Below are 23,019 nucleotides of genomic sequence, written 5' to 3'. Positions count from 1 at the left end.
TACAACAGAGTGTTAAAACAGAAAGTTGAAAGTAATCAAAGAAGAGTTAAATAAATGGAAAGGTAGCTAATATTCAAGCACAAAAAGTTCAACACTCTTAAGATCACATTTTCCTTATTTATTGCATCCAATAAAATACAACAAATATGACAGTGTATCATTGTGCATCTTGGATCTGAGCTATATCCCCATTCGAGCCGGGGATATAGCTCAGCTGGTAGAGGGCTTGTTATAACACCCTGGGTTCAATCCCCAGCACCACCACCAAAAAAAAAAAAAAGGTGCACGTGCTTGTCTTCTTACTAGATCCCTCCATCTCCATGAGCACAAAGACTAAGTTGCTGATAGGAGATACCATGGGGAGGAGAACCAAGGTGCCCCCTTAACAGCCAGTTCTCCCCCAGAAGCAGAGCTGCCTGGTCAACACCTAGAACAGAGGTCTGAGTGGGCCCCACTGCACCAAGATTGCTGACCAGCCCACTCATGAGCTGGTAAGTTGTGGAGTGATTAGCAGCCTGACACATAGACCTAGTGCAGATGGGAGGCCAGGGTTCAACAACACATCCACTGGGAATTACCTTGTTGTAGGGGACAGATGAAGCAAGGCACCAAAGATAGCAGGAAACAGTTTTATTTGGCTGCAGCCAGGTTCAGAGGGCACAGATTTTGCTGTAATCAATCAATCCCCGTGAACCCTGAGTTCAGGAAGTTTCAGAGTTTAATACCCAAGCATGTAAGGAGAGGGGCTCAGAAGCTCACAGTCTGCAGAAGTTCACATAAAAGCAGCTTTTTCTTTCACTGTTCTAGGCAAGTTAACCATTCAAGGACAATACCTGAGAAGGGGGAAGCTTCTTCTCTCCTTTCTTTCCTCCTCCTGTCAGCTGTTACCATGGAGCCCAACTGGTAACTTTCTTATCTTAGAAATGTAAACATCTCTGTGAAGCCCAGCTCAAGGCCAGAGGCACATTTCTACAAACTACTGGTTGTTTGTGGCAAACTAGTAAGGGGGTGTCTAGCACCTGGAGTGCTGGTATCTTCTGGGCCAGTGGCCAAGTAAAACAGGGCAACACGAAAATAGGAAGTTTATCTACATTGGACTCTTGCAGAGACTCTTTTGCTCACAGTACTAAAATCAGCCATGGTGAAGATTTCTGGAAAGGCCCAGTTAAGACTTTTCTGTGGAGAAAGGGGGTGCTACTACAGTATCATAAAGACAAGTAGTTAATTAATAGTGACACCTCATTATACTGTTTGCAGAGTAAAACAATGATATTTTACATATACTGCATTAAAGACATCACAATCAACCTCACCTGTGACTTTCTCTCTTGTCTTTTGAATCATCTTGTTTTTGCTGGGCTGGAACCCAGGGCCTCAATTTGCCAGAAAAGTACTGTATGGCTGAGCTCTGCCGGGTTGTTTCACCTGTTTCTTTGAACGTTTTCATGTGGCCTTCAGAAAAGTCAAAGGTACTTACTGAGCACTTCATTTCAGTTGAACCGGCCTCCTTTCCATGGCTCAGGCCCACCCTGAACCCAGGGCAGGAAGGTCATGTGACTTAAGGTCTTAACATGCTCCTCTGTGGCTCCCTGTGCACAGCACAGAATTCTATACACCTACCTCCCCGGGTTACCTGCGGGTCTGGCCCCAGCCCGGGAGGAGGTGCTGCCTGAAAAAGGGCTGGGCCTATTTCATCAGGGATTGGTTACTTTAGCTGTCCAATCAGGCGCGCAGCCAGGGCAAGGGCGGGCTTCCGCAGACTCGCGCTTTCCTTGCTGGGCTGCTTGGGTCTTTCTTCCTCAGGTCGCGGGTCTTGGGCACGGATTCTGCGCGACTCTGCGTAGCCAGAGAGCCGCATGAGCTCGGGTGGCCAAAGTTCCTTCGTGAGGACGGCCGGTGACCCCGGAGGCCCAAACGGAGAGTGTGCGGCCAGGGCTGGCGGGACCCGGCGGGCGGGTGAGCGTCGGAGCGGGTCGAGTCCCGGCCGCCGGGTGGCCCTGGGGCCTGTCCCCTGGTCCCGCGGGGTGGGCTGGGAGGAGGGTTCCCGGTCAGCTGCAAAGCGTGTTAACGAGCCCCCTCGGATGGCCCTGGACCCCGGACCCGGTCCCTCGGGACGGACTGGGAACGGGTCCCCGGGGTTCGCTGCGGAGGATAGCATTGTCCGCGCTATAGGGTGGCCCTGGGCCCTTTCCCCTGGTCCCGCGGGGAGGGCTGGCCAGCGGGTCCCCTGGTCAGCTGCAGAGCGTGGCCTCAGTGGCCAGGACCCTCATGTGCCTCCTGGTGGGTGCTTGGGTGAGAGAGAGAACCAGGGTACCGCAGGAGGGAACATTCTCAGCTTGGGAGAGAAGAGCACAGTGACCTTCCAGAACCAAATGTCCAGCTGCTCAGGTTCCCTCATTCCTAGGGAGCCCCCTGGGCTGCATCCGCTGTGAGAGTGTCCCTGGGCTTGGGGATGTGTTTAGCCACCAAGCGGGGTTCCTGGAGAACTGGGGGTGACAGGCTGCTTCCCTGCGCAGGTGCTTGTTGTTTCCTTTATCACATCTCGCTGTCAAGAAATTCCAGTTTGTCCCCAAGTATGTAAGAAGCTCATTCCTTTATTTTATGTTATTGGTTAACGTTTAATTGGATACAGTAATGTGATGTAAAGAAGAAGAGAGTTCTTGAAATAATTTTTTTAATGCTCAGTTAGTGGGAATCTAAACACCTGTATAACCCGCCCAAAGAGAGGTGAATGGGCCCTGATCAGGCTGCCTCTCCCCTACCTGTGCCTGGAGCGGAGCACAGTTCCAAGTTTTTTCTGTCATTCCTTGTACTTGAGCCATCTGTGAGGAGGCAGAATTTTAGTTGGTGCTTCTTGTTTGAGTTTTCAATAACTTAATGTTGAAAGCACAAAATGAGGGGTGCAGACCTTAAAGATCAGGGAGCTGCTTATTCCTCTTCAGGACCTCAGGCCCCTGGGGACTTATTTTCTGAATATGTGAATGGCCATCAGTTACAGAGGGGATTTTGGTTTTATAGGGTACAGTTGTGCTGATTTCACCATTGGAACTTGTGAGTGTGCTGTTTGGACAGTCAGGGGTAGTTATGTAGGTGAAAACTTTTAACTCAGGATGGCAGCTGTAAAAGGTTGAGACTCATTGCTACTAAGAGAGATAGGAGTCCAGATTGTGAGGGATGGGTATTTCTTTTTCTGGAATTATTGTCTCCCAGAGATTCAGTATTTCTCTCCTTCCTTTGGGGCCCATGTTATCAGGAAAGGATTTACTGGAAGGTTAATGGTGGGCTAGTTTCCCCTCACTCCTACCGAGCTGCCTTGTGTCTCCACTTTTCTTTGAGGGCTGTTTTGTAGGATTGTTATTTTCCATAACTCTTCAAATGTTACAATTAGTACTCTATCACTGTGGTGCTGTAATGTGAATTGTTGGTTCCTCTGCCTCAGTTGCTTAGACTCGTATTACTATCTGTAGGCCTCCTGGTTCCCTTCCCTATTCCTGCTTCAGGAACACCACTTGTTTCTAGTTTAATTTTTTAATTTTACGTTCTTGACCATTTCATTCTCTTTTAAAATTTGGTCCTCAAGTGCCCACACTTCATAAGTTTTGTACATGTTGGGAAATCATTGTTAGGTTATAGATTGTGGATTAATTCAAATTACTAGAAAATTTCAGTGCAGTGTATATACACATGTGTATTCATCCCTTATACTATCTATCCTTGTTTACTTCCGTGTGGCTATATATTGCTTTTTGCTGAATAGCATTTATGAGAACATTTTTCTCTGTATTTCCATGTTCCTCTGGGCACAGAGTCACAAGCATTTGTGAGAATTTACATATCTGGTGTCCAAGGCAGCCAACCCTGAGCTCAGAGAACCCATATTCATTGAAAAGGTGTTCAGTCATTTTCTCATGTTTAATTCATTTGTGAAGTTATTTTTTGTTTTGTCTTAACATACCCTCTACATGAATTCTTTTTATTTTTTTATTTTTTATTTTTTGTAAAGACTGCAGACATTTCCTCTGAGGGAGGGCAGCCTTCTTTGACCCTATTGCAGTTTGATGGAGGAGTCTCTTTTTTATAGATGTGAGTTTATCACTTTCTTCCTTTGGAATTTTTTTATCTTCTCACTTAAGAAAACCTATAGGATGGGGACATGTTGGGCTCCCAGAGGTAAATACTTAGGTGGACCCTCCTGGCCATGGAGTTCCAACCCCTCTGTGGTACATTTCAGCAGTCAAAGTCTGGCGCCCAAATAAGTTTTGTATGTTTGGAAATATGTATATACCTCTGCAAGAGGGTTTTCATTGAACTGCGGATGAAGCAGGCACCTTTCCTCAACTAGTTCATGTGATTGCTTTTCCTTTTAAATTATTTTTATTGCCATATAATTAGGTTTTCATGTATTTAATAACTATATTCCTTTGTTGTCTTTTCATTTTCTTGGCTGGAAATGAGTTGACTGAGAGTTAAAGTGTGAGGAGGCCTTGGCATACAGCCCTGACCTCTTCCCCAAGATGGATGCCTGTATCCCTCCTTTCCAGTCTATTGTGACCCGGCACCCACCTTCTCTGAGCTCAGGGTTGGCTGCCTTGGACACCCAATATGTAATTTCTCACAAATGCTTGTGACTCTGTGCCCAGAGGAACAGGAAGACAACAGGGCCTGCTTGAGAAAGGGCTTAAGTACCTGAGGAGAAATGTCCCCCTGGTGGGGCAGGTCCCTTGCAGGGAGAAAGTCTTGCCTGAAAAGGGCTTTTGCGTACTACCTGTCCTTCTGGCCTCATTTGTCCAAGAGTCTGATATATCTCCTGTCACTCAGAGTCCCAGGGTGTACATATGTGGCTGGGGTGAGAGAAGGGTCTTGTGGAGTCCTGGCCAGTGAGGAGGCAGCTGGTGGGAGGGGGTGGCCTTCCACAGTCTAACAGGACTTTCTCTCTCACCTTGTGCAGCTCAGAATCCATCTCCAGGACTGTGTCTTCTCTGCTGTGTGAGGCCCAAGTGGCTCTGGCTCAGGTCTGTCTCCCTGTAACCTGCAGGTGCTATGAGGTCCACAGGAAGGATGTCAGGACTCCCCAGAAGGCAGGAAATGGTGAGTGTGTGGGGCCAGGACTGCTCAGGGAAGTGGGATGGTTAGAACTGGTGGGAACCAGCTGTGGCTGGACTCTGGCCTCCTACTGTCAGTTCCAGAGTTCGGCCAACCCAGACCTGAGCCATGGTGTGGGCTGGTGCAGGTAACAGAACCCTCTCTGCACATCTGGACCCCAGCCCTAGGCCCTCAGTGTGCAGTGAAGGCAGAGGGCCTCAGGGATCCTGCCTCAGGTGTGGGGCTCCTTCCTATGTGGAGGATTCTGGTCTGAGGGGATCCATGTCCCTCCTTCTTCTGAAGAGTCATCTGGTTTTCCCCCACCTAGCCATTGTTAGGGCGCTCATTAGATCCTTTAAATTCGAGCTCTCTTCACATTTTCAGACTTTGACTCCCCACTCAAGTTCCCAGAATTCTCCCCTCTTTGCTCCTTATACTGCATTCAGTGGGCACAGCCTCGTAGATTTGTTTCTGTTTCTGAATTTGCCATGTAGTGAGAGCAGAGAAGAGTTACCTGGAACTCCACTGTTAAAACTCTGTGCCTCTCTTCCTTTACCTTCCCTAGGCATAGACACCTTGTCAGAATAACTTGTGCAGAGGTTTCCATTGGACCCTCCTGGGTCCTGTGTCCTCAGCCACCTTCCTTTCCTGTGGCTTCCACCTTGTCGCAGCCTGTGGAGGCTGCCCAGTGTCCTGCAAAGGGTAGGCAATTTCAGGCCCTGGGTCAGCACAGCCTGAGGTGTGGGATGCAGCCTCTCAGGGGAGCAGCTGGAGGTCCTGGGGCTGAGGAATCTTCTGGAATAGGCCTCATCTAGAGACCTGTCATCTTGGGACATTGTTTTACCCACTCCCTGTTCCCATTTCTCTGATATCAGTGGACAGTTAGCCTGTAGATTCTGGTGCTGAGGGGCCAGGTCAGCAGTGATTCTTGCCCTTGCATTCTCTCATAGTTGTGAAGGAGGAAAATTCTCCCAGAACATAGGACACCCACCCCAGTGCAGTGGTGTGCAAACCTGAAAAGCCTGGAGTCATGGTCTGGGTCTCCTGGGAGGGTGATCATGGAGTGTTTCAGTGAGCAGGACCAGGTAGGAGGATGCCCAGCTCACAGGGACCTTACCTGCTCCTTGAGCCTGACATGTCTGTTCCCTCAGCACAAGCCCTTTATTTATCACTTTGAAATGATCTGCCCCCTCATATGACAGCCAGATTTCCTTAAATGTGAATGTATTTATTTAGAGCTGAGCAAGGTAGAATATTTTAAAAGAGGTAAAAAAGAAGTAAATTTAAAAAGAAAACAGATTTTTTTTTGGTATATGATAAAAATTCTTAAGTTACCTTTCTGATTTGTTTAGAACATGTAGAACATTTCTGAGACCTCACTTTTTTTTTTTTTTTAATTTGATTTCAAATGGAGTTACATGTGGTAGGTTCATGAATGCTACTTTAGTGGCTGGGGTTGTGGCTTAGTGGAGAGTGCTTGCCTAGCATGTGTGAAGCAGTTGGTTTCTCAACACTGCATATAAATAAATAAAAAAAAAAGGTTCATTGACATCTAAAAAAATAAAAGAATGCTACTTTAGAAAATGAAAAATCCGTGTGTCATTGTTGCTGTAGCAAATGTTTCATTTTCACAAAAGGTGTGGTAGGTAAATTTATACTCTGTGGATTCATGAGAATATTAGTTCCCTTGTATAATGAAGAACTTGTCACAATGGATAACTTCTCTTTGCTTCCTGTTACCTGAACTTGGAAGATTACTACTGAATTTCATGGGACAAATATGGCAATTGCCACAAATATCAAAGTATGGTCATTTGTTTATGAATTGATGTAGTGTCATGGAAATTGTTATTAAATGTCATCTCTGTTGGCTGAATAAAACAGGTTTTCGTGAGATTATTATAATTCATGAGCATCTTTCATGATCTTATCTGATTCCAAATGCCCCCTCCTAATGCCACCCAATGGGTGTTCACCTTTCACCTTGTGAATCTTGGGGTTGAAATAGACCTTCAATCTATAATATTACCTGATGGTATTCTCTATAAGGTGTTGGAGACTCCTGGACATTTTGGCTACTCTTAGATATTTGTCTACTATTTCCACTTGTAGAAATAGTTTTCTGAATTTCCTCAACAAAGACATCCTGGTCTTGGATTTCATAGAATTTAAGAAATGAAGCTAGAGAATCAATTGAGCTGCTTCTCCATGATTTAATAAAATTGCATGCAATTCATTTCTCCTTTTTTCATTATTGCTTAGTTATAATTTTGCCAGGGTGCTGAATCCAGCCATCAGTGGTCCACGCAGGTTCCCTGGCTTGGCTGCCAGAAACTGTTAACATTGCAATATGTCATATAGGCTACACCTTGAGGAATGAGTTGGAAGTGTTACCTGCTTCCTCTTAGAGGGGATTAAGGGTAGTTTTCGTTGCCTCCTTAGTGTGGTGCAGAATCCACCATGACACTCCTGGGCCATGCCTTTCCTCTGATGACAGTTATTATCACTTCATTAACTTGTTCATGTTGTGTATTTCTCTTTTTGTGTGAGTTATGGTAGATTGTCTTCCTCCTGGACTTGGTCCAGTTCATCTGAATTCTCAAATTGTGTCCGACAGTTATTCATAATATTCCTTTATGGTTCTTTTACTCTCCCTGAAAAATGGTGTCTTTCATTTCTACTGAGTAAGTTTTGTTTCTGTTTTCTTAGTTGTGCTATATCTGTTACAAGCATGTACACAAAAAAAACTGCTTTTTATTTTTTATTTTTTAATAGTTATAGATGGACAGCATGCCTTTATGCATGGGCTCTCTCTCATCTAGTGAGGAGGTCCATGGAATAGGTAGAGGAGAGTGTGGCTGCAGAGTCATGAATCAAGACCTCCAGAGATGTCACAGGAAGCAGGTCTGATTTTATGGTGCAGTTACCATGTATATATACGTGGCCAGTAGTTAAGCAGATTTTAGGCAGCCACCAATACAATTTCTGGCCAACTGTCCTTGTAGCAACCAATTAAGGAGTGGCCTTAGAGCAGCACTGGGACCACAACATGTGACCTCATGCTCAGGGTGCTGTGCCTACGGAGTAAGCAGCCTGCCTCTCAGGCGCCCTTAACATATGCCATATATACAGTACTCCATGCACCTGTTCCCATACCTTTATTTGTTTAGTTTTTTATGCTGTGCTAAGGATTGAACCCAGTGCCTCACACATGCTAGGCAAGTGCTCTGCCTTTGAGCTACAGCCTCAGCCCTGAAGAGCTTGCTTTTGAGTTGATTCTCTATTGATTTCCTATCACAGTTTCATTGATGTCTTTAATTATTCTAGCATCGGATGTAGGTTCTCCTTGCTGTTTGTTCTTTAGTCCCTGAAGTGGAAGGATGAAGGGTTGATTTTTATTCTTTTGTAATGTAAGCCTTCAGCACCTCTAATTGTCCCTAAGCCCTGCCTGTGCTCTGTTCCACAAAGCTTCCTAAGATGCAGTTTCAGTTCTTTTCCTTTGAAATATTCAGACTGATCCTGAGACACCCTTGACCCATGTGTTGTTTAGAACTTTGGGATTTGACCTGCAGATATCTGGAGGTCACCCAGCTGTGTTTCTGTTACTAACGCCATGGTAATTCCAGTGTTCCTGGTGCCATGTTGGGATTTGGTAGCCTTCTGCACTAACGCCTGTCGTGGCTGAAGGTGGCTGGTCGTGGAGACTTCCCTGTGATGTTGAGAAGGATGTGTGCTGGGCTGCTGTTGGCTAAGTGCCCTAGAGGTACCTGTGGTGGGTGTGCTGTTGAGCTAGATACCACGACAGCTCTTCTGTGTGCTCCAGCTGTCACTCACTGTCAGGCGATTGCTGCTGACTCCTTCTGTCACTGGATTTCACCGCGTGTCCATGTGAGTCTCTCAGTTGTTCATCAGGTGTTTTGACCTGTTGTAGGTCGTACATCTTAAAAGATTCAGGCAGGTGGTTTTAAGTCTTATTACTGAGTCTAGTGTCCATGTTTTCTCAAAAATTAATTCAAGCATTTTTTCCCCATTGGTGAGATGTACTTTGCTCTTTATGTGTATTCCTTATTTTGTTACTTTTGCAAAGTGGGTATTTGAATATTATAATCATTTCTCCTCTGAAATCAGTTTTTCCCTCTATTCAGAGTTTGCCCTTGTTTGTTGAAGACTGTAGCCATTGTGTGTAGTGACTTTCCAAAGTATTTTTGGAGACAGTAGTTTAGTTGCTCAGTGTACTCAGAGGGTCTCTCTTAGCTTGTGTTGAGCTTGAGTTTTAATGGAGTTCCGTGAGGAAATAGCTGGAAAGAAAACAGGAAACAGCAAGAGCTCAGCTCCTCCAGGGCCTGTGGATAGTGGAGCTGGGGCTGCTGCTTTAACACATGGTCATGCTGTTTAAAACCCCTTCAGCCTCAGTTCTCTGCAGACCTGAGCCTGGAGAGCAGCCTGTGGTCAGCATATGGGTCTTGGTCCTCTCTGAAAGGATTTCTCTTGGCCTGGGTGGCCTTCCACCCTGGTATACCAGGGTGCTGTGAACACTCATTTCTTCTTTTTTTTCTGTAGTAGGGATTGAATACAGGGACAATCTACTACTGCGCTACATTCTCCAATCTTTTTCATTTTGAAGCAGGTTCTTGCTATGTTGACCTGCATAGACTGCAACATGTTATCCTCCCACCTCAGCTTCCTAAATCCCTGCGATTTGAGCCACTGTGCCCATCTGAATACTCTAGTTTTTTGCTTTTGTTTTTGGATACCAGGGATTGAACATGGTAGTGCCAAACCACTGAGCAACATCCTCAGCTCTTTTTATTTTTTAGAGACAGGTTCTCGCTAAGTTGCTTAGGACCTAGCCAAGTTCTAAGGCTGGCTTTGACTTGTGATCTTCCTACGTCAGGCTCCTAAATCACTAGGATTTGAGCTGTTCACCACCACACCTTGCCTGAATATTGTAATTTCTGAGAATATATTTTATTGTACCTTTTTCTCTCACACTTCACATTGTGATTTTTTTGTTTTGTTTAAACAACCACATGTAGGATTGATTTTTTTTTTTTTTTTTTTTTTTGGCAGGGGGCGGGTACTGGGGATTGAACTCAGGGTCAGTCAACCACTGAGCCACATCCTATTTTGTATTTTATTAGAGACAGAGTCTCACTGAGTTGCTTAGCACCTCACCATTGCTGAGGCTGGCTCTGAACCTGTGATCCTCCCGTCTCAGCCTTCCAAGCTGCTGAGTGAGGGAAGCAGTGGCAGTGGCTGTGGCAGCAATGGTGGTCATCAGGGCAATAATTCCATCGCTGATGAGGCTAATTGCACATCTTGTCTGGTACAGGATCTATTCAGAAGGTTCTTCATCTCCATGTCCCATGGACTCCTCCACTGTCTGGACAGGTTCACTGGAAGCCAGATTTCTGGGGGCACTCTGAAGAAAAATATACGTTTAGCTTTCATAGCAGGGGTTAGACAATTTATTGACTGCACAAGGGATCTCTGTATGAGTGATATTTATGCCATCAATATCATTGATTATTACCATGGCAAAGGGTGGCATAACACAAGTTTGTGCATAATGGGTATGGGTATCATTTGGGATGAAGGTAAATCCATGGCTAGGGCCTTGGTTCAACATCGACCCATTCATCCAGCCGTCTGCTGCCCATTTGATGGGTCTAGCAGCCAGCAATATTGGTGTGATATCCATCATGCCATATTGAATTTCTGTGTAACAGTTAGTAACAGATTGTCCCATGTAGCAGTTACTGCAGTAGCCCGTATGGCTTTTGGGCCTGTTAGATGAATTGCAGGGAGCTGTGCCCACCCAAGTGCACAGGTATTGTTCTTCCCTGGAGATATTTCTCTTATCAAGTAGAAGAGGTCTAGATGTGATGCATTGATTCCAGGGAGTGGTGTCATTATCTGAGGGGGACTTCCCAAAAAGCATCTTAGGACATGTTGGCAGTAAGTGTTTTTTTTCATTTGCCATGGGGGAGTCTATGGCTCTAGGTAGCATTAACTATAACTCTAAGGTCAGTGAGAGACAGCCCAACATGTGACTTATTATAGTTATCTACAGTAGTTTCATTGGCAAAAGCAAAGCAAAGGGGGTTGTCCTGATTGTAGGTCTCATTATCAACTATGGAGAAACAAATGGGCAGAGCAGGCATGGAAATGCTGGTATTCCACTGCACAGTTAATTCAGGATCGATAAGATTAGAGTTATTGGAAAAGAGCTTAGGTGGTGGCCTAGTGACCAAAGCCCAATTTACCTGACTGGATGCTTCACTGTTAGCAGTGAGTGCTGCATACAATAAGACCACCATCATAGGCCCAGGGATGGGGTTGCCAGCAGGTGAAGGGGCCATTCTGGTGGCTTGGTCAACAAGACCTTTAATATCACCCCAGGTTACTTTACATGAGGTCCATTTGTGTTGTTGAGTCCTTTGCTTTCCTCCAGAGATAGTTCCTTCATTTTCTTGGTTGGTGGTTCTGGGGGTCCAGAGCTTGACACTTCTGGCATGCACCCAGATGGGGTGAGGCGCCTATTCTGGAAAAACACCTGTAAACTCTTGACCCATGGTTAGGACGGGACCTGGACTATTCCATGCCCTTGTTATAAGATCCTTCCATGAGACCATAGGTAGATGTGGGGGCCCCAAGAGGGGGGCCCAAAGCTTATGGGCTGCTGTTTCTATAGAAGATTTTGAAATGGTGAGAAAATTTAGAGTGAATAGGGTTTTGTTCATAGCATTGTGTGGGGAGCTAGTGTAGTTTCCCCGCCTATGCTTTTGGAGCATGGTCTTGAGTTCCCTGTGTATGTGTTCCACAATACCCTGAACCTAAGGAGTATAGGGCAGGCCAATTCCACATTTTATGTGCCAGGTAGAGCAAAATTTCTTGAAGATTTTGCTTGCATAGGCTGGGCCATTGTCAGTTTTTATAGAGAAAGAAACTCTCATGATCCCAAAGCATTTAAGCAGATGGAAGATGACTTTTTTCATGGTATTTCCCGTAGAAGGTGTAGCCATAATAAAACCTGAGTAGGTATGAATGACTACGTGAACGATTTAAGGTTGCCAAATAATGAGTAACATTCATCTGCCAAAGGGTGTTGGATTTGAGCCCTCAAGAGCTTACCCCTGTAGGTTGCAAGGATCTGATGGGGAGAAAAGGCACACAGTTTTTGCATCTCTGACTAGCCTCTTTAGTCAGTTCTGAAAATAATCTAGAGGCTTTAGGCGGATTGGTGGAAATGTGTGTGTAACCCTTGAGTTTGCTCAGTTACAGTCAAGCCCAATGTCATCCCTTTTTGAATCTAGGGCAAATAGAAGGAGGTGCACCTGGTTTGCTAGGGCTATCTGGGCATTCTCGCTGGAGATGTCCTGTTCCTCCATATCCCCAACAAGTGGAGCAACCTCTTTCTTTACTATTATTTTGTCCCTGCTTCAATGCAACTGCCATGGCTGAGGCCAGCAGAGAGGCTTGAGCCGTTTGTCTCCCTATGTCCTGGGTGGCCAAAATCCAGTCATCTGGGGTGTCATTGCACACTGGTGCGATGGTAGCCCTATGCTCTTTGTTTAATCCTTCCCAGAGTAACTCTTTGGCTAGGGCTTCCCTAGCTCCTACATGGGATACCTTCCCTTCTACCACCTTGTTTACTCTACAGATAAACGGCGGCAAGTCCTCAGTGGCTTTCTGCCTTAGTCCCTGTATAGAAACTGTTCCTCCTCCAGCTGGTAAATTCCTGCAGGCTCTTAAGGCAGAGTTGCACCTGGTTGAAATAATTTGGCAGACCTGTAACTTATACCACAGGGGAACAGCAGATTCCCTCTCCCTGCAAGCATTTAGCTGGGAGGTTAACATCTGTGATGAGGTTGTGACCTCCTTGCTGCTCATATTCATTATAGAAAAATGCCTTCCATTTTAGGTATGTGGATGGCTCAAGGGTGGCTCTTGCCAAGTCTTTCCAATCCTGTGGGCAGTCTACACTTAGGCTAAGGGTTTCAAGGACTTGTTCAGCAAAGGGACCCCTAGGTCTGTCTTCCTTCACTGCCTTTTTAAACTCCTTTAATATAGCTAGGACATGAGGATACCAGTGTAGTGGCCTTTGAGGGGTGGGGTTCACATTGACTGGGAACGCAGTTGGTATCTTCTGTTCATAGGCACCCCATGCTTGGTCCTTTGTTCAACCTAAGTCTGAGAATGGATTAGATTCTGACCTTGGAGGAGCGGGTACTGGCCAAGGTGGAAGGGGGCCTATAAGGCTCTCCCTTTTACCTTCTCTATCTGTAACTGTCCCATTAGATTTGAAAAGAGCAGTAAATTTACTTTGGCTTAATCGTGTCTGGCCCTTTTTCTGTTTGTTGTGGTTCAAAGGACTTTGCATCAGAGCTTACCTGTGATTCTTCCTCCCTTTGTCTTGTTCTCCTTGTTCCCCTGCCTCTGATGCCATAACCAGACTGGTTACACCCTTTGTGCCCCAGAGGTTGCTGTGTTGCTGTGACAATTGGAAAGGAATGAAGAGGCAGGGTATATCCCTGTCTAACTTCTGCTTGCCTTGCATTAACCATAATTCTTTCCCCATATACTTGGATCAAACACATCAGCTGCTTTCACCCATGGATTGGTGTCAATTACCACATTCCCAAATTTGGGCTTCCTTTCTATTTAGTGTTAATCCTCTCATGCTAAGGAGGGTGCGCAGCAGCTGTGAGTCCTTAGTGGAGGTTGGTAAGTTGCCCATTTTTCCCTGTTTCCCTGGGGTCCAACACCTGCACTTACCTGCTTGCCTCAGGTCCCTCTGCAGGCACCAAATGTGGGCTCTCTTGATCCAGCCAAAGCCCACCGAACACCTGAGGAGGGTGTGGTGACAGAGTCGAAAAGACCTCCAGAGACCAATTTCACAGAACTCGATCCACTTTATTATTGCATAGGCAAAGTTTTTATAATGATCCAATGAGCTACCAACATACTTATGAGGGGCAACCAATGGGCTAATAGATCAGTGGCAGAAAAGCAGAAGGAAAGGAACATGCTGTGCATGGGGAGGACAGTTACCATGGTGATGGGGCTGAGTGCGGTTAACTAACCATGGTATCTGGATTCAGTGTGCTGAACTCTGAGAGCCCCTCACATATGTAACATAGGCCGCTTTTCAACTCCTGGGCCCAACATATTTTATTTAGAGACAGGGTCTCCCTGAGTTGCTTAGTGCCTCGCCAATGCTGAGGTTGGCTTTGAACTCCCGATCCTTCTCAGTCTCCCAAGCTCCTGGGATTACAAGTGTGCACCACCATGCCCGCCTAGAAGTTGATTTTTGATTATTAGTTTATTTTTATTGAGATTTGTATATGAATTTTTCACTGCTGACTTGGGGAACATATCTTCCTCATGGATACACGCAGGCTTTAGTGTACTGCTGCTGTAAATATTGCAACACAGGATTTTGTGTGGATCTTCATTGTGAACTTATTTGGGTTACCCCAACTTTGGGAAATGGCTTGGGTTCAAGGAGCCACCACTCTGACCTATTTGATGTGGTTGTTCACTTCAGTCTGTGAAAGTTGAGGGGTCATGGGCCTGCCAGGAGGTTGGTGTGAGACCTGTGTGTATTTGAGTATGTGTTAAGAGCCCTGGGATTTATCAGGTATCCATCTACACCAATGTATCCGATTTTCTGGTAGGAGCAGCATCTGAAAAAACCCCATCCGATATCCTTGTCCACTTGCCGTAGACACTCTAGGAAGCAGGAATGCAAATGAGATGTGCACTGTGTCAGGTGGTCAGTGTTGATGGGGAGAACCTCAGTAAAGGGTGCAGAGGCTGCACTGTCTCCTCCCATCTTGGTGCCTGTGGCTGTTCTCTCTGCAGGTGATAGTCTGAGTCTGAGTTGCCTATGCCCACCTCCATCTGCTTGGTGAAGTCCTTGATTTTGTCCCACTGTCTGGGGCTACGTGAGTTGGCTGAAGTCTGGAACACAGGGATTTTTTTCCTTGCTTCCCTGGTAGCACTCCTCTTGCTGTGTTGTCTGGAAGTGGTGAGAGCAGGCATCCTTGACTTGTTTTTGTTGTCATGGAGACAGCCTTTCATCCTTCAGTGTAGCCTTCAGTGTAGGTTTTGTAGATCTCTGGCACTTTTAAAGGTGTTTCATTTTATTACAGTTAGGTTTGCATCCTTATGTCAGAAGGATTTGAGCTTTGTCAGAAGGAGTTGAGCTTTGTCAGCTAGTTTTTCTTCATTCTTTCAAGTTTTCAACTCCTTTCCAGATGCACAATGTGCAGGTATTTTCTACAATTCCTTCCAGTGCCATTTCACTTGCTGACGGTGTCCTATGAAGGACAACATTTTCCTTTCTAATGCTGATTCACTTTTAAGTTGCACATGTGGATGAGGTGCAGTGAGCTGGTTGTACACCTGTTTCATTGCATCATTCCTAACATTTATCATTTCTTAGGGTCAGTGGACTGCTCCCCAGGTTTATTATGAAAACCACAGTGACATGTTGTACACTATGGCCACCTACTCTGCTGGAGAGCAGAAGTGCTGGCTCCTCCTGAATGGACTCTGGTACCTGATACCCAGCCTCCTCACCCAGCCCTGCTGTCCCCTCTCTTCTCTCCTCCTCATCTCTGGTGAATACCCTTGTACTTTCTGTGAAGCCAACTTGGAGCTTTGCTGTATAAGAATGCACAGTCGGTGTCTCTCTCTCTCTTCCTGACTTATTTCACTTAAGATAGTATTCAATAGTCCGGGCTTCATTGCTGCAAATGAAAGGACTAAAAGCTATTTTTGGTGAAATTAGGTTTATCTATTATTTTCATGAATCAAATGGATGCTACTATATCCCAGAAACCATCCCCAAATCCAGTGTTGTGAGACATGTGGTCTGCATTTTCTTCTAAGAATTGGTGAGGTTCACATCTTACTTCAGGACTTTGGTCCCCATGGATCTCATGTATGCGTGTGCTGTGAGGGGAGCATCTGACTTTAGGTGCTGCCATGAACATCCAGTTTCCCATCCATTCATTCTCCAGAGATCCTGGTCCCCTGGAATGACCCTGGCCCCTTGAGAGACATCATTTCCTTCTGTGTATCTGCATGGTCCTGGGTCCCCCTGTCCTCCTTCACTGCTCTGTGTGTCTGCCTTTAAACTAGTTCTACACTCCCTTTGTTACTCCTTTAAAGCAGGTTTTGAAATCACTTTACACTTTATTTTTCTTCTTCCATTGTTGAGTTTCTTTCAATTCCACGTGAATCTTAGAATAGTACTTCTTATTTTGTATAAAAATGTCATTGATAATATGAAAGGCAGTGAATTGACCTCATGGTTGATTTTTAGGCAGATTCACAATTCTTTGAGCTCACAAATGCTAGATATTTTTATGTGTGTCATTTCTTTCAGAAATATTTTGTGGTTTTTGTAAAGTCTTCTTGGTAATTTCTAAATACTTTTACTCTTGATCTTCTGTGATGGCTTTCAGATTGCTCGTGTTTTAGTGGATGCAAGTGTGTTGTGTTTATTGTGGTGGTGTACAGCTTGGCTTTATTTTTTAGTTCCAGGCATTTGCGTTTTCTTCTTCAGCGCATGCACAGTTTAGAATTTTCTACTTACGAGATCATTTCATGGCTTTGTTTCTAAGAGCCTCAGCCCTTCCTCCTCCCTGACCTAGGCAGGAAGATTAGGGGGAGCTGGGCTCAGTGTTTCTTTTTCCCCACAAGTTTTTGCTGATAATGTCTTGGGTGACTCAGCCTTGGAGAAGTAGTTTCCTTTGAATGTAGGCTCAGGAAGATAGAGTTCTCTGGGTATGCTGGAAATGGCTCCTTTTCCTCCCTGTGCTGGCAGCAAAGGGCAGTTTTTTGTGATCTTGACTGTGTGAGCCTGGCAGCAGTTCAGGAGGTAAGATGTTGTGAATTTGTGAGGACCCCTAAGAATACACAGAAAAAGTCTCTGGGCTGCAGGTCATGGTAAATTTCAGGTGTGAGGAAATACCACTAGAGGGGCAGCCGTCCTGCTCTTCCCACTACCCACATCCTGCCTGACTGAGGGGCGCTGGGCCTGCAATGGGTGTCAGTGCTCATCTGCTTGGCCTTCTCCCGGGCTTCTCTTCACCCAGAGGTGGTCCTTTCTCCATAGGCAGCTTTCACCTTCTGTCCCACATCTGGCTATTTCCCATTTGAGTTATATGTTGATTATTCTCACTCTGGGCCCTGGTGTGTGTGTGCACGTGCTCCATCTCTCCGTGTCTCTGTCTCTCTCTCTACCAGGGTTTGAACATAGGGGCGCTTAACCACTGAGCCACATCCCCAGCTTCTTCTAATATTTTATTTAGAGCCAGGTTGTTGCCCATTTGCTCGGGGCTTTGCTACGTTGCTGAGGCTGGCTTTGATCCTGCATTCGATTGTCCTGCCTCAGCCCCCTGAGCCGCGTGCTCGGCACCCTAACTCTCTGTGTCGCATATTGCAGGTGTCTCCCCTCTTGCAGGTGTTTTCATCTTTTTATTTCTCTTTTTATTCCATGTTGTGAGTACCTGGATGCAATGTGGTCTACTAGGGCAGTTCCTAGATTCTTTGCTCAGAGGGTTCTGTTTTGGTGGGAAGGACTTTGATTCTTTAGGTTCTAACAGAATAGTGGAACAAAATAATAGAATTTCCAAAGGAAAGTAAAGATTCAGTTTGCTGGGATCCTTCCCAAATTTTTAGTTCCCCTATCCAGCAAAGATGCAACTTTGTCAGCAACCTTTTCTAAGGATAGACACTATCAGGACTAATACTACCTCTCTTCCAACATGAGATAGTAGGGCTTCATTATTACTGGTGGTGTTAGACATGCACCCTATTAAGATGTTAGGGGTGTTCTGGGAGCATACCTTATTATACCTTTGACCCACAATGAGAAGGGTGTTTTTGCTCTGCTGATACTTTTATGGATCAGTTTAGATCTTATATTGGAATGCCTCTCTTTGAGGAAGTGAGTGTAGACAGAAAGCAATTGGTTTTTTTTTCTTTTTTTTTTTTGGTTGAAGACAGATAGCATGCCTTATTTTATGTGTTTATTTTTGTGCCGTGCTAAGGCTTGAACCTAGTACCTCACAAATGCTAGGCAAGTACTCTGTCTCTGAGCTACAGTCCCAGCTCTGAGTACAAATATGGACTAAATACTTGGAGACCATAGAATCATGAGAACATCTCACATGTCTAGAATAGAGCCCTTATGTTTTCAGTCTCTCATGGCCTGCACTACATTTTTATTATTATTTTTTTTAACTATTGATAGATCTTTATTTTATTTATTTATATGTGGTTCTGAGAATCGAACCCAGTGCCTCACATGTACCAGGTAATGCACTACTGCTGAGCCCCAGCCCCAGCATCCCTGCCCCCCCTTTTTTTAAATTTTTAAAAATTGTTGATAAACCTTTATTTTTTTCATTTATATGCTGCACTAATTTTTTTTAAATTTTTATTGTTGGTTGTTCAAAACATTACATAGTTCTTGACAAATCATATTTCACACTCCCAACTTCTCTCTCTACCCCATGTACTGTAATTCATTTCTCCCCCTTTTTTCCCCCCCCTTTCCCCTCACTTCCTCTTGTATGTAATTTTGTATGACCATGAGGGTCTCCTTCCATTTCCATGCAATTTCCCTTCTCTTCCCTTTTCCGTCCCACCTCTCACCCCTGTTTAATGTTAATCTTTTGATGATATTTTAGAGCTCAGTGTTCTTTGAGGATGTCGCTGTGAACTTCACCCAGGAGGAGTGGGCTTTGCTGGATCCTTCCCAAAAGAATCTCTACAGAGATGTGATGCAGGAAGTCCTTAGAAACCTGGCTTCTATAGGTAAGGATGATGTTTCATTACATATTGAAAGACAGAGCACCCGGGAGTCCCCCCACCCACCCACTCATGGATTTAGAAGGTGGAAAGGGAGTAAGTACTTTTAGGAAAAAATGGGGCCTAATGTCAGTGCCACTGTGGAGCATAAATACCATAATTCTTTTTTTTTCCTCTTTTATTATTTTTATGTTTTAGTTATCCATATTATAAATCCCATAATCCATTCTGAAATTATGATAATTTTAATCACTGTTCTGGGTGTACGTTTTAGGATTCAGATGGGAGAACCAAAGTGCTGAAGATCAGAACACAAATCCTGGGATAGATCTAAGGTAACTTGTATCATGAGAGGAAACAGAGAGCCCTGAAGGAATCCTAGCATATCCTATAATTTTTACAAACAAGGAAAGTAAGCAAGCATGGTATGAACTATATTTATTCTTTTTAAACCCAAAACATGAACTTTAATGTAAGATACACATTTAGTGTTTTCAAAATAATTGATTTTTTTGACAGAGCTAACAAACTGCATTTATAATACCACTGTTTTCATAGTAGCTATGGAGAAGCAGTCTCACAAAGTAGTCATGATATTGACTTTCAAACAGTTTAGACATGACAGAAAACCAGTACTTTCCCAGATATTAGTGTAAGTCCAATGCCTATAAATAAATATAATATAATATTGTTAATTAGCCAACCATAAATTGTACTTGTAGTTGTTTTTGTTTGTTTGTTTGTTTGTTTTTACAGGAATCTTATGGTAGGCTCTGGAAAAATTTAAAAAGATATTTCAGGGAGATTCCAAATCTTAGTCTTAAAAGGACATTCCTGCTAGAAATTCCATGTGAAAGGAGTATGTGTGGACAGGTCTTCATATATAATGTTTTCCTAAACAGGCACATCATATGTCTCTCTGCAAACAAACCACATGAGGATGAGGAGTGTGGAGGAAAGCCATATGAATTTAAACAGAACAGAAAATCCTTTATTTCTCTCACAAATGTTCAGAGACACGTGTCAGAGTACACTGTAAATGGATCGTATGGATGTTTGACATGTGGAAAAGAGTTTGTTTGTTCCAGGTGTATTGAAAAATCTCGACGATCTCATACTAGAGAGAAGATATATGGAGGCAAGCAATGTGGGAAAGCCTTCAGTCCTTCAAATTATCTTCAGTTACATGTACAAACTCACACTGGAGAGGCGGCTTACAGATGTAAACAATGTGAAAATGCATTCATTAGTGTGGCTAATCTTAAAGTACATGAAGAATCTCATAATGGGGAGATTATGAGTTGTAAACAATGTGGAAAAGCCTTCAGTTGTTCCAGTTCCCTTCAAAAACATGAACAAACTTATGCTGGAGAGAACCCTAATCAATGTGAACAAGGTGGGAAAGCCTTTTTTATATCCTCTAAGCTATACACACAAGAACAAACACATAGAGGAAAGAAGCTATATGAATGTAAACAATGTGGAAAAGCTTTCACTAGTTCTTCTTATCTTCAGATTCATAAACGAACTCATACAGGAGAGCTCAATGAATGTAAACAATGTGGTAAAGCCTACACTACTTCATCTTACCTTCAGATACATGAACGAACTCATACTGGATTGAAGCCCTATGAATGTAAGCAGTGTGGCAAAGCCTTCACTCAGTCCAGTCACCTTCAAATACATAAAAGAACTCATGCAGTAAAGAAGCCCTATGAATGTAAACAATGTGGGAAATCCCTCTGTAGTTTTTCTTACCTTCAAATACATGAACGAACTCATACTGGAGAGAAGCCCTATAAATGTAAACAATGTGGAAAAGCCTTCACTTTTTCTAGTCCCCTTAAAGTGCATGAACGAACTCATACTGGAGAGAAGCCCTATGAATGTAAACAGTGTGGTAAAGCCTTTGCTACATCTGGTAACCTTCACTCACATGAACGAACTCATACAGGAAGAAAGCCCTATGAATGTAAACAATGTGGAAAAGCCTACAGTGGTTCTACTTGCCTTAAAATACATGAAAGGACTCATACTGGAGAGAAGCCCTATGACTGTAAGCAGTGTGGCAAAGCCTTTACCCAGTCCAGTCACCTTCACTCACATGAACGAACTCATAGAGGAAAGAAGGCCAATGTGGGTAAACAATCTGGTAAAGCCTTCAGTTGTTCCACTTATCTTCCTGTGCATGAAAAGCCTCACACTGGAGATAAGCCCTATCAATGTAAATAGTATGGTAAAATTTTCATTTTTTTCCCTTTTCCTTTGAATACATGAACTATCTCTGTGGAGAAAGGCCCTATAAGTATAAATTGATGACCTTGGTAAAGCCTTCACTAGTTTGACTTATTATGAAAGATATGAAAAATCTCATACTGGGGAAAAACTTTATGGATGTAAACAATGTGGGAAAGCCTTCACTTATACCTTTGGGCTTTGTGTACATAAAAATATTTATACAGGGGACGACCCTATGAATGTAAATGGTGTGTTAAATCCTTCACTAATTGTGCTTATTTTCATGTTGTGAATGAACTCAAACTGGGAAGAGGCCTCAGGAATGTAAACAATGTGGAGCAACCTTTCCTTATTCCAATTCATTTTGAAAAACACTAAGGAACACACACTGGAGAGAGATTGTATGAATGTAAACAATCTGGAAAAACATTCAAGATTTCCACTCACCTTCAAATGTATAAATGCACACATACTACAAAGAAACCTTATAAATATAACCAATGAAGGAAAGGTTTCATGTATTCTTATCAGATTCCAATCATAAATTCACACTGGATAGAGGCCTTATGAATGTCAACAATATGTGAAAGCCTTCAATTGATCTTCCTACCTTCAAATACAAGAACAAATGCTGGTTAGAAGCCCTTCAAGCATAAACAATGTAGAAAAGCCTTTATTTGTGGCAGTTACGACATGAAATAACTCACATAGGAACAAAGCTATACTAATATAACAAAGCTATACTAGTATAAACAATCAGAAATACCTTCTTTCCTTACTCCTAATAAGTATTAAATAAATGGTAATATAGAATTGCCCTTTGAATGCAATAATTGTCACAAATCATTCAACTTTCTTGGTCATCTTCAAATACATGAAAGTATTCACACTACAGAAACTCTGAACATTAAAAATATGGTAAATCAGTGCTCCCAGTTGCTTTAAAAGCCATTTCACTCATAGTGGAAAAGAAACGCTCTAAATATCTGATATTTACCTCCTATACATGAAAGGTAATGGAGCAAAGAAATGTGTGAACATGTTCAATTTTTTCAGGTCCTTTGAAGAACAATTGCACAGGGTGAGAAACTGAACCAGCAATCTGATAGAGTTTTCATAAATTCCAGTTTGATTTTTGTGTCAGATTTCCATTGCACTGATGAAAATACCAGAGAAAATTCAACCGAAGGGAGGGAAGATTTATTTTGGCTCATGGTTTTATAACATTCAGTCCATCATGGGCTGATTGCCTTGCTTTAGCCCCGAAGTCAAGCAGAACATGGGATGGAATGGTGAAGCGGGGTAGACCTACTTATCTCATGGCAGCTGGGAAAAAGAGAGAGAATATGAATTAAGTATATCACTAGTTACCTCGCAGGTTTTATTGTGCAGACCGTAGTTGTGGTCTTTCTATTTTCTGTGATGCTGCTTCCCTTGATACTGTACTGTGCGCTTGTGATGGGGTTCACATCTTTGGTGCCTCATGGTCCAGGTACTGATTAGTAAAGGAAGAGAAAACAATGATGCTAGCTTCTAAGAAAACACGAGAGAGGCTACTACCTCAAGTGTTCTGAGAGCAAAATCCCTAGTCAGCGTGTGGGTTTTCCTTAGCACTGCTGTCTACCAGCATTGCAAAGTTCTCATGAGAATAAGGTTTGATGACCTTGGAGAAAATGACACTGCATTTTGTGCATTTCCTGAAGATTGAGTTGGTGGCTTCCATTGTGGATTATTGGATAGCTAAACTCTTTCATTTAACCACACAGAACATGACCACTTCTGGGGATCAGATGAAGATATTTCCTGTGCATCCTGCAAGTTTGCATGAATAACTACCCCAAAATTTTCAGAAGCACTTTATGTAGAGAG

General features: G+C 43.7%; 1 protein-coding gene across 1 annotated transcript; it reads left to right on the top strand.

Annotated features, from left to right (window-relative positions):
• Positions 1-1,789: 1,789 nt before the first annotated feature.
• LOC114080281 (zinc finger protein 709-like) lies at positions 1,790-21,396 on the top strand. Its single transcript, XM_027921837.2, has 5 exons — positions 1,790-1,956; positions 4,949-5,088; positions 18,792-18,918; positions 19,187-19,247; positions 19,815-21,396. The coding sequence occupies exons 2-5, from the start codon at positions 5,041-5,043 to the stop codon at positions 21,142-21,144; spliced, it is 1,566 nt and encodes a 521-aa protein (XP_027777638.2). The 5' UTR covers positions 1,790-1,956; positions 4,949-5,040; the 3' UTR covers positions 21,145-21,396.
• Positions 21,397-23,019: the final 1,623 nt, after the last annotated feature.

This window comes from Marmota flaviventris, chromosome 5, assembly GCF_047511675.1.
Source record: "Marmota flaviventris isolate mMarFla1 chromosome 5, mMarFla1.hap1, whole genome shotgun sequence".
NCBI lineage: Eukaryota > Metazoa > Chordata > Mammalia > Rodentia > Sciuridae > Marmota > Marmota flaviventris.
Note: the sequence above shows the minus strand (reverse complement) of the source record. Positions and strands in the feature narration are given on the sequence as shown.

What these genes read in the sequence shown, in the direction of transcription:
- LOC114080281 (XM_027921837.2), top strand. Translation starts at nt 5,041, where the DNA reads ATGAGGTCCACAGGAAGGATGTCAGGACTCCCCAGAAGGCAGGAAATG. An exon ending in TCCCCAGAAGGCAGGAAATG is followed by an intron (nt 5,089 to 18,791) that starts GTGAGTGTGTGG and finishes ATGATATTTTAG; the next exon opens with AGCTCAGTGTTCTTTGAGGA. An exon ending in AATCCTGGGATAGATCTAAG is followed by an intron (nt 19,248 to 19,814) that starts GTAACTTGTATC and finishes TTTCCTAAACAG; the next exon opens with GCACATCATATGTCTCTCTG.